Source organism: Nicotiana tabacum, chromosome 10, assembly GCF_000715075.1.
Source record: "Nicotiana tabacum cultivar K326 chromosome 10, ASM71507v2, whole genome shotgun sequence".
Taxonomy (NCBI): Eukaryota; Viridiplantae; Streptophyta; class Magnoliopsida; order Solanales; family Solanaceae; genus Nicotiana; species Nicotiana tabacum.
Window position 1 is genome coordinate 151,516,374 of NC_134089.1, and position 11,097 is coordinate 151,527,470.

Here is an 11,097-nt window from a genome sequence, read left to right on the forward strand (position 1 = left end):
AGCCAAATCGAGAAGCTGAAATATACGGCCCAGATGCAATATCCTCAGCAAACCCTAAATTGACGGCTCTTATTCAAATGGACTTTTCCCTTTCCGCAAGTTAATCACTCATTGTTAAGCTGCTGTAGAGTGAAGACAACTCTACGCAATTAACATTAGTAAATTGTGTCCCAAATTCCCACCCGCCAAAGTGAGTACGAAGAAATAAAACCCATTTCTCCTAAAATTTGCAAAGTAAAATTGCAATTTTTGGTGGAAGCCATGTATATGTACAGAGGTTTGCAGCGGTTTAGAACCTCTGGCTCCTCAATTATTAACCGTCTTACTGTGCCTCAGTTGAAAAGAAAAGCTTCTAATTCTTGGTCTGCTATTCAAGACACTTATTATTCAACAAAGGTACAATCATTCTTTTGAAGTTTTGTTAAAGTTGTTTCTTTTTTCATAAACACATTTAATCACGGAAGTATATTTTTTTTTTTTTGTATGATATTATTGGGAAATAGGATATATTCGAGAGGCATAAAGTGGTATTTACAATCTCCACGTCTATAGCATCAGTTGCTACAGCATGGTTCGGTATGTCTATTGTATGGTTTTTTGTCCTCACAGATTTTCATTGACTTGCTTGCCAATTCTTGTTGGAGATTTTGGTATTTATTTCAGTTATGAAATTCTGTATTGTTTTCCATTCTGTATAATGAATTGCCACCTGAAAAGGTTTTGATGTGTAAGAGAATAGTTATTCTTTATCTTATAAGGTGTTATTGACAAAATTCCTTGTACTCATATGCAAAATCAAATCATTTATAGAGAAAATGAAGAAAGAGCTAGAGGGAAGTTTGGAGAGTAATTCATTCTATGCATAATACACACTGCTTGAGCCTCGAGTTATGTACAAAGTATCGCAACTTGCAATGCGTATAACTGTCTGTTTTTGTGGCCAGAATTATCTATTGACTGATCTACCAACTGGAATAGATTGATTAACGAGAAGAACTTCAGCTACTTAATAGTATCAACTACAATGTCTTATTAATTTTAAACAGTAAACGCTAACCGTCCAATGTAAAGTTGCAAGCATAATGCCACCATTATGCTTGCAACTTGAAATGCGTTCTGCTTTCCAACGTGCTCATCTGTTAATTAACTCATATAATTTCTCCATTTCTTGACAAATGAATATATGTCTATTGACTGTATAAACACGGTTAAAATTTTGATTTTTAATAAATCGAGCTGACTGCGAGCATACTTGAGTGTTTTCTCGAATATGCGAGAATGCTGATCCATTGAATATGGCTTAATAATAAGTTTAGATATCCTGCCGATCTGGGAGATTGTTATTTCGCATTAATTGATCAGTTGACTGTTGAGTGAATGAGATTTTAAGGTTGGTTGTCAGACATGCTCATATGACCTATCGATTCGAATATGTAAAAGTAACTTTTTGCCTCCAACTTCATTGTGTCTGGCTTTGCTTTTCTTTGATGGCTTGATGCTTCTCTTATATATTCACAGAGCACCATTCCATTGAAGGTGTCAATTGTGTTTTTTCGCAAGAGTTTCTCCCTTGTCTGCTTATATGATGTGCAGTCTATCTGGGTTCGAACCCTTGGCTATATTGTGAAGTGTTTGGTGAAAAAATTGGATTTTTCTTTAGAATTATATGCTGAGAACATGCTAGAAGTGCATGCACTTAATCTCTTGTTCATTGTATATTTATAATATCTGCTTTCCTTTCCATAGATTCTTTTGGACTTTTGCAGGTTATACTTTACGACACGTTCATCAATCAAGAGTTGACCATCGTCTTGAATCTATAGAGAAAGCTGTAAGTTTTAACTGCAGAATAATGTTGCCTCATGGTTGTTCTTCTAGCTTTTTCTGCTCAAAAGAATAAGATGCATGCTACCCAAGGGGATTTGTTGGAGTGCTATACAGGAAGGAGGTGGGTGGGGTGGGGGGGTTAACTTGTGTTCATAGGTTGTGTAGAGAGGAATGATCCAGTCTAGACTTTAGAATGGAGTAAGTTCTTTTAGATAAAGCGATAATTTGTTAATGTGGGAGAACACCTCGTATACAAGTGGTATACAAAAAAAGTAAAGAACATACACAGAGATATGATTCTTGTCTAAGAAAGCTACCAAATTACCAATCTGGCAAGAATCTCATGGGTGCACCAAAAGTTAGCCAAAACGCAAAACCGGCTCTGAACCCTACAGATTCAATTTCTACTCCTTCAGAAGTTCTTCCATTCTTTTTCCTCCTAGGTACCCATGTAAGAGCCAAATGAGTTGACATCCCATGCTCTGTGTCTCCTTCCTTCTTCTGAAAACCTAGCTATGCATCAAGTTCTTGACTGTTTATTGTAGCTACGAAGACCTAGCTATGCATCACTGTATTCTAACCAGTTCAACCCACTTACTACCTCACAGTCCAGTTGCAAGTGATCCACATCTTCTCCTGAACATTTGCAGATGAAGCACCAGTTGACACATGTCGTCTTCCTTTCCCTTAGGTTTCAGCTTTTAGAATCGCCCCCTTCTTTGTTATTATGCACGTGAAAAAGCATACTTCTGTGGATATTCTGTGATCCAAATTGATAGATGTAAGAACTTTGTATGCTAATAGCACTTTTCCAGAAAAGATCCGCTTCCCTTTCTGTTCCACTTCCCAGTGTGCTAATATGCCCGTCTTTTGTCATGCTTATAGAGTAATTCCATCAAGTTTGAGAATATAACTATCTCCTGTCTTGTAAATTCCTTTTGAACCTCAAGTTCCAAAGAACTCAGGCATGTTCTGCTCTGTAGATGTGATAGATGTAGTCATCTCCTTCTGGCTCGATATGTTAATAGATATATGCGAAGATAACTCTCAGTTTGTCGTTGCCACATTACGTGTGCTTCCAAACACTAGTCAAATTTCCCTTCCCAACGTTAAAACTGATGTTTCTACTGAAGTCTTCTTATCCCCCATGTTGTTCCAAATTAACTTCCTTTAAAGCCTCTCAAACTTTTAGATTTTAATAAACAGTGCATGCATAAGAGACATGTGATATGTTGGGGTTCTCTTTGATGACAGGTACCTCTTTTGCTACCTTGCTAGCCTCTTCTCATCCTTTTCTATTATTGGTCTCAAATTTGCAGTCTTTATGTTATGCTCTAATGGCAACCCTAATAAGTCATCAGTGGTGTCCCATTCTGCAAATAGACACATGTGCTAATTGTGCAATACTGTCTACTTATTCCTACTGGAATAACCTCACACTTCTTTAAATTAAGCCTCTAGTCCTGATATTGCTTGGAATCGCAAAAGCACCTGTTGCAGATATGTTGGTTAAGACATCTCAGCATCACAAAGTACAAAATTTCGTCTGCAAAGAAAAGATGTAAATTGGTTTAGAATAGAGTAGGATTAGTAGCAAATGTGGTGTTAATTGTTGGGATTAATTCTTCGAGAATATGCCCTTACAAATTAATGTAATTAAATACATGAAGTTTGAAAAAAAAATTAGTACCACCTAGAAATATTTGATAATTGAGTGTTCTGTTAAACTTTAAAGTACTTCCTTTATAGCCCAGGGCAATGAGAGCATGTGGCGCAGTTGTGTCTTCTTTGGTTAATGTGTATATAGAGAAAAGAATTGGAATTTGACCTCTCTGTACAACTATAGATATGGAGTCCATTGTTTAAGATTCAATTATTATTAAGCATGGTGTGGAGTACGGACTGGAGTGAATTAGTATTTTTTATGTTCCCCAGCTTGTGTACTCACCTCCCTAGCGGCCTAGGGTGCAACTTGCCTCCTAGAAAACCTAGCATAAGTAACTCATCGCTTCTTATAGGAATGTAAGTGCGTGGGCATGCAGAAGTAGTGAGTGGGAGCTGGCCTGGCCAAAGTAATCTGGAAGATACCAATATCAAAAATTTGATCCATCAAGACTATCTCTTTTTCTTTCAATGATCACTTCTTCTTGCTGCTCAATCGCTAATCTTGTTCTCTGTCACCCTGCGACTAGTATTTCTCCATTCATCTGTTTCTAGTTTGTTCTCCTACCTCTCTTGATCCCTCGCTCGTTCTCCAACATCCTCCACCATCGCCACTTGTTTTTTTTTAAACTTCTACAAATTGATTGTACTTATCTATGAAAAAATAAAATAAAAATCCACAAACTAATTATCATAGATTATTGCCCCCATTTCTTTGCATGCTAAAAGAAATACAATACAGGATGTGTGGTAGGTAGATGTCACGAATTTGGCTCTGCTGACTAAAGTAGGAGGAGAGCAGAGGGGCGAGGGGCGGGCCCATGCTCGCACGAGTTATCAAACCTGTGAGATTTGCCGGCTAACCCACAGGTTTTTTTATTATCCCAACTCTAAAAGATATGATTGATTTTCGAGTAGCTGAACATCAATATATGTCATTTCCCTAAGTATCCTTGTGAACATATTATTCAGCTCCAAAACAATCACTGTTTCCTTTTTGATTGGCTAAATAATGTTCTTTTAATAGGTTAGCTTAAGAAAGTTCATTATCTGGACTCTGAAGGTTTGGCTTTGTGTTCGGCAAATGGCAATAGAGTATACCAAGATATGAATACCAAGATTTTAATAGGTTAGCTTAAGAAAGTTTATTATCTGGACTCTGAAGGTTTGGCTTTGTGTTCGGCAAATGGCAATAGAGTATACCAAGATATTAATATTTCATGAACATGGAAAAAGGGCAAAGAAGTGCTAACAAAAGAGAATTTGGGGATGTGGGGCTGGGTGAAACCTAATGGAGGTTATGGGAGAGGTTTCAGAAGCTTCAGCTGGTGTGAGCGGCTGATATGAGCAGAAGTCATTTGGGCCCTCTCACCGTCTCATGTGTTCGAAGCTGCTGATATGAGCAGAAGTCATTTGGGTCCTCACACATGTTCGGTCTTCTTTTAGCAGTTTCCATGGAGCACGTTGGTTTTCTTACGTGCCACGAGCAATTCTTTTGAATTTTGTTAATCCTTTTGTTGTTTATTGCATACTATATGATTTGACCTTTTCTATATGGCAGATGAAGAATAATTATCAAATTGAAGATCCTGAGTTTAAGAAGCTTGTGTCTGGTTCCGTTACTGTTCCAGCTTGTGTTGCAACTGCTGGAACCACACTGATTATCGGGTTTGTGAATTTTTCTTTCTGTTTCAGTTACCTTGTTCTTGCTTTGTTTTCTTTTTTCTTCCCTTTACCCAGCTGGTTAATTACAAGAAAAATGGCCATGCTTCGTGTAGTCTTTGCTGCCTCCATTCTAGTTTTATTTTTTTGGTGTTTTTATTGATGAGTAGTTTTCGTTACTTTCTTATTGTTTTCGGAAAAATGTCGAATTCAATAGTCTGACAAACAGAATCGCTTTCTGAATATCCTCTAATGGGAGCAAAAGAACTTACCTGGGGAAAAGAAGATGGAATTTGTGTTAATTTCTTGTCGTATGATGGTGGTTAATTTCTTGTCTTATGATGGTGAACTGTTGAATTTTTTTGTCTACTTCCTGTACATTTGGTTTTATTAGCCATTACATTACCCAATTTTTACTTGCTGAATGCCTTCTTGTAGCCATTATAAGGTCTGCGTACACTCAACCCTCCCTAGACCCCACTAGTGGGATTACAGTGTGTTGTTGTTGTTGTTTTACTTTCTGAATGCTACTGATGTTGGTGATCCCTCTCCTCCATGAGTAGCTGTAGCCTGTCACGTTTCCTCTCGCCATTTTTTTTTGTGTGTGCGCGCGTGTGTGTATGCTGCTGTTAATTCTTTCTCTGTATAGTTTTCATAACTTGTGGAAAGAAGCTAGAAAATCTTAAGAACTCAAAACCTGCTTCAATACGCCCTTTGATTTGCTTTTTGTGCCTTTGCTTTTAGGTGTGGCTTGGGTTGGCGAGGTGGAAAATGGTACGCAAACAGAAAGTTTAGAAGGGAGCAGATGAAACTGTTGGGACAGATAAATTCTAAAAGATGGCCACTCAGGTTTTTACGACGACCACTAATAAGGTCTAAATCGCCAGAAAATCTATTAACTGGTTCAGAAGCATTGCCAAAGGATGCATCTGTTTCCCACCGTTGAGGAGAAATTCCTACCTTTGCTGACGAAATGAGTCCCAATGGCAAAATTTTTTGTTCTGCCGATATTATTACGAGTACAGATTAGCTGCATAGTATTGCCAAATGTTCATAACCATTCTTGTTTACAACTTCTGTTGGGATTACTCTTTTTTGATTATCAACCAGGCTCACAGTAACTTTATTCATAATCAAAGAGCAATTTCAGACAAGGATGATACATTACACTTGACATAAATCTTAAAGAATGAAAACTAAATACAACCATGTTTGTTTAACTAAGTCAAAGAATGACCAGAAAAACAAATGACTCGCTTATACAATTGGATGAATGAAATAAAACAAGAATCATATAATCACACTCAGTAATCGTAACTAAATAAAAAATTAAGGAAATAATCTAGCATTTAGGTAGATCTGGTGGGGGAGGAGGTAGCCTGGTTGATGGTGTTGGCCCATTCTCAACAACAAATGATGTGGCTAATCCCCAAGGCAAGTGAACATCCAAATGACAATGCGTCAACCATACACCTGCAATTTCCAAATTAACAATTAAAACAATAAATCATCAACTAACAACATAATCCCACAAGCAGAGGCGGACCTATGCTATAGTGAGAAGGTTCACCAACACCTGTAAAGTTCGGCAAAAATTTCATGTATTCATGTATATGTCTTTAGAAAATAGTGATATATTAGTAGTTGGCACCCTATATACAAAACAAATTTTGGTTGAATCCAGAAGTATACCCCGATCTTTAAATCGTAGGTTTGCCTCTGTCCGCAAGTGGGGTCTGGGGAAGGTAGGGTGTACGGAGATTTCACCGCTACCTTGTATGTATAAAAAATATATTTCCGATAAACCTTCGGCTCAAGAATATAACTTTCAGTATCAAGCTAATGAATGTGTTATATATGTACCTGGATTATTAGCTCGGAATCTAATGACAGCCCATCCTCCAACTGGAACACCAATAGTGTTACGTTCTTGTGGATTGAAAAGGTTAAATTTTTTCCGATCAACCGCGGGGTTATAATTTCCAAATCCTTGAGCCAAGACATGGAAGTTAAATCCATGCAAGTGAATAGGATGGTTTTCTATCCCAATCAAAGCAGTATTTTGGAACACAATCTCAACTGTGGCATTGAACTTAACTTTCTTCACTTTAGTAGACTTTGTAGTCATTATAATAGCAGGATTCATGCTATTATTAGCATTTGTGTAGTCAAATTTCAGTGGTGGTTGGTTTGGGAAATCAGTGGTGTAAACTCCATTCACATTGTGGAAAAATGCCTCCAACATTGAAATCTTGTCAGGGAATTGGAAAGATGCATTGTTCATACTGGCAGCAAATCTTTGTCCATTTGGGCCTCCACATGTTGCATTTCCTTGTCTATTACAAGCAGTTAGGCCCAGCCCAATAGTAATAAACATGTGCTCATCCACTTTACGAGGTGGAGGGATCCAAAATGGCCCAGTTACAAGCCCAGTTAAATTGGTGAAGAATTTATGGGCTGTTGGTGTGTCATTAAAGGCTGGTAAAATTGGCATTAATGGAGTTGATGTTTGTGCACCTTCATATATAATAATTCCTCTTGTGGTTGTGTTGTCAAATGGTACCCCGGCTGCACTAGCGTAGGGGTTAGCCGCCATGTAGTACGACGCCGGTGCCTGATCGGCCGTCAAGAGGACGTCGGTCGTCTGACCTGGTCCGGTGACGACTACGTCCGTAACGTAAGGATCAGTGTAAGCAGCATCAACCGCGACAACTTTCATTTTATGGTTTGCGATCTTAAAAAAGAGCTGGTTATTGAGTGCAGCATTGATGATACGAAGGAGATATGTTTTCCCATGTTTCACTGTCAGCTTGTATGTTTCTAATAAAAACAAAAATAAAAAAGGAAAATCCAAGTTAGCAAGAAGACAAAATAGAACAAAATCACAAATTAATTAAAAATCTGATTAGTATGTAATTCTTACGATTAACAGAGCAAGGGTAAAGATCTCCCGGCCATCCATTAATGGTGTAAGCATCAGAGTTATTAGGTGCACCACCACTAGCTAGCCCTTCATTCTCCACGTCCACAACATTGGCATTCCACCATTCTCCTGCATTAACAAATCAACATACTTCTTCATTTCCTAGTTTTATAAATAGGTAAATTTCACTACATATATTTGTCAATTCTTGTAGCAGTACGTAACTCAATACATAAGCAAAAATATCTATATGAGTTACTATTTACTACTCCATCCGTCCCACTTTACGTGATGCGATCCAGAGTGCAAAAGCCAGACGTATCTAATTTTCGGTGTAAATTCATAATTTTCAAGTTTTTTTTTTTTAAAAAAGAATCACATATTTAGAAACTACATAAAAAATACTATGAATTACAGTAACTAACAATTTAAAATATTTAACTGATACAAAAATAAGTGGTCAAAGAAAAATTTCTTTGACACTCCAAATAGTAAATGCATCACATAAAGTGGAACAAATGAAATACTAAGGACTCGTTTGTCCATAAAATTTTGTACGTTTTTGGAGATTTTTCGAAAATGAGTTTTTCAAAAAAAAATTAATTTTTTTGGAAAAACATTTTTTCCTACTCACAAAACTACAATATCTATTTAAAAAATAAATGCATGTTCAAACATAATTGCAAATTTCAAATATCATTTTTCAACTTTACTCCAAATACAACAATAATAACAACCCAGTATAATCCCACATGTCAACTTTACTCCAAATGAAGTACTTATTTTTTTAAATTTTTTTATAATTTTTATGTCCAAACGCCAACTAAGTCAAATAAAATTCCTTTGACTCCCCAACTAATAATTGCATCACATAAAGTGGAACAAACGAATTACTATATATCAAGGTAAACTCATAATTATAAATATTTCTAGTCTTATATTTCTATACAATACTAAGAAATTGAAGAATTAATTTGAAGAAGGTAAAATTACCTAAGAGGATAGGGACTTCTCTGTAAGGTTTAGGGAAAGGATAAGAGTTTCCTTTTTTGGGTCGAATAATGAGTGCACCATGAACCGTCGCTCTAAGCCATGAAACATGTGCATGCCACCAAAGAGTCCCTTCTTGACCCGTTACGTTAAACTTGTAGGTGTAGCTATGTCCGGGTCGGATCGGGCACTGGGTCGAAAATTCGGGTCCATCAGCCCACCCACTCAGTAGCTGAAAAACTCCATGCCTGCATTAATCAATTAATTTGCAATAATTAAGTTTTATTTTTCACGTCATTCCATGAATATGTAATGACATTATTTAATAAGCGTTCAACTCCCCTTTGCTTTTACTAATTTTGTTAAACTCTTTTTCTTTAACTAATTGGAGGGTGATAGTGCTGATAGCGATAGTTTCCACAGATATATTAAATAAAGATCACTAACTATCTATATATTAATTATACTACTATTATTGAATATTTGAATTGACTTTTTTTTATGTTAACGTAACGGCATTTTTGTGATTGTTTAGACAAGAAAATCAACTACTTTACACGAGTGTAACATTATGAAACCAAAAAAAGAAGTGGTTTGTTTTATTCTTAGTTTGATTTCTTTCTCTCATTTTTTGTTAACAAACTGCGTGTTTACTTTTTTTTTTTTCTATTAAAATATTGAAGGACTTACCAATGAATAGTGAGATTATAAGGTGAAAGGTTGAAGACATGAACAACAAGGGTGTCCCCTTCGTTTACGCGTATGGTTGGACCAGGAAGACTTCCATTTACAGCAGTGATCACTTGTCTACGACAAAGTCTCGTTATAGTTCGGTTTTGCACCTATAAAAAACCAATATCATAAAAAATAAATAAATCACAATTAATTAAATAGAAGTTCTAGTAAATGTAATTCTCGTTTGCCACTTTTCATAACTATTTAAATTAGACGAGGTGCAACAAGTAGAACAAATAGTTCCACTCGATATGCATGTGTATGTGTGCGCGCGGCGATCACATGACGGCAATTTTAAGCTTTTGAATTAAGTATAGTATATTTAAATTGTAGCCACTCAAGTGTAGAAATGAGTCACATGCAGAGGCGGATCCAGGATTTGAAGTTTATGAGTTCGTATTGTAAACTCAAATTAATATATAATAATTGGGTTCAAGAGTAAATATTATATATATATATATATATATATATATATATATATATATATATATATATATATATATATATATGGAGCCTTGAAGAACGGTAGAGTTGTCTCCGTGTGACCTATAGGTCACTGGTTCAAGTTGTGGAATCAGTCACTAATTCTTGCATTAGCGTATGCTGCCTACCTTACACCCCTTAATTGGTGGCAGCCTTTTCCGGCGGATTTTGCGTGAACGCGAGATTGCTTTGTGCACCGAACTTCATATATGGTCTAGGAAAAAGCTATTGAATTCATACGAATCCATAACCGGCCCTCTAGATCCGCCCCAAAATTAAACAAGGTAATGTTCTATGAAGAGTTGACGAGCTAGCTATTTTGCATGGGAAATAAAGAAGATAATTACTACGTACATGAAAAGAATGCTCAACAACTGCAGCTGAAGCCAATGAGGAGTAAGAAGCTAGAAGAGCTATTATAGTGCAAACAAACAAGAAAACCTGATGATGCGCCATTTGATTTTTAAAAAAAAAGAAATATACTACAATTCAATTGTAAGGCTAGAACTTGAAGAATTTGGTGAAGAGAAAATGAGAAATGAATGCCTTTATATAAGGAGGAGTTTGTACACCTACAAAAGCCACAGGCGGCAGTATTTTCTAATTAAGAAATGTACGTAATACAATTATTTGTTTTCTTCTTCATTATTTCTTCTTCTTTTTGTGGAATTGTTTATCCTATGTCTTAGCTAGCTAAATTTTACGTATTTCATCTCAGTTTCCTAATCTCGCTTTCCATATGTAGTCTTGATTTATCTAATTATTTGCCAAACTTTTCCACGATTGCGTGAAAGACTTTGTTTAAGGCAAAGTGA

The 11,097-nt window shown here is 36.3% G+C and overlaps 2 protein-coding genes across 2 annotated transcripts; one reads left to right on the top strand and one right to left on the bottom strand.

Annotated features, from left to right (window-relative positions):
* Window positions 1–10: 10 nt before the first annotated feature.
* On the top strand, window positions 11–6,257 carry LOC107792674 (uncharacterized). The gene is made up of 5 exons (XM_016614911.2): window positions 11–396; window positions 504–576; window positions 1,767–1,831; window positions 5,051–5,157; window positions 5,896–6,257. The coding sequence occupies exons 1-5, from the start codon at window positions 262–264 to the stop codon at window positions 6,095–6,097; spliced, it is 582 nt and encodes a 193-aa protein (XP_016470397.1). The 5' UTR covers window positions 11–261; the 3' UTR covers window positions 6,098–6,257.
* A 131-nt stretch (window positions 6,258–6,388) lies between these two features.
* LOC107792673 (laccase-7-like) lies at window positions 6,389–10,804 on the bottom strand. Its single transcript, XM_016614910.2, has 6 exons — window positions 10,637–10,804; window positions 9,755–9,906; window positions 9,068–9,312; window positions 8,075–8,203; window positions 7,015–7,971; window positions 6,389–6,624 (listed from the first exon to the last, which is right to left on the bottom strand). The coding sequence occupies exons 1-6, from the start codon at window positions 10,736–10,738 to the stop codon at window positions 6,494–6,496; spliced, it is 1,716 nt and encodes a 571-aa protein (XP_016470396.1). The 5' UTR covers window positions 10,739–10,804; the 3' UTR covers window positions 6,389–6,493.
* Between the last annotated feature and the right edge of the window lie 293 nt (window positions 10,805–11,097).

Excerpts from the sequence above, each read along its gene's own strand:
- LOC107792674 (XM_016614911.2), top strand. The coding sequence starts at position 262 with ATGTATATGTACAGAGGTTTGCAGCGGTTTAGAACCTCTGGCTCCTCA. Across the intron at positions 397-503 it reads ACACTTATTATTCAACAAAG|GATATATTCGAGAGGCATAA; the intron begins GTACAATCATTC and ends ATTGGGAAATAG. Across the intron at positions 1,832-5,050 it reads TTGAATCTATAGAGAAAGCT|ATGAAGAATAATTATCAAAT; the intron begins GTAAGTTTTAAC and ends TCTATATGGCAG.
- LOC107792673 (XM_016614910.2), bottom strand. The coding sequence starts at position 10,738 with ATGGCGCATCATCAGGTTTTCTTGTTTGTTTGCACTATAATAGCTCTT. Across the intron at positions 9,313-9,754 it reads TATAATCTCACTATTCATTG|GCATGGAGTTTTTCAGCTAC; the intron begins GTAAGTCCTTCA and ends TGATTAATGCAG. Across the intron at positions 7,972-8,074 it reads TTACCCTTGCTCTGTTAATC|AAACATACAAGCTGACAGTG; the intron begins GTAAGAATTACA and ends TGTTTTTATTAG.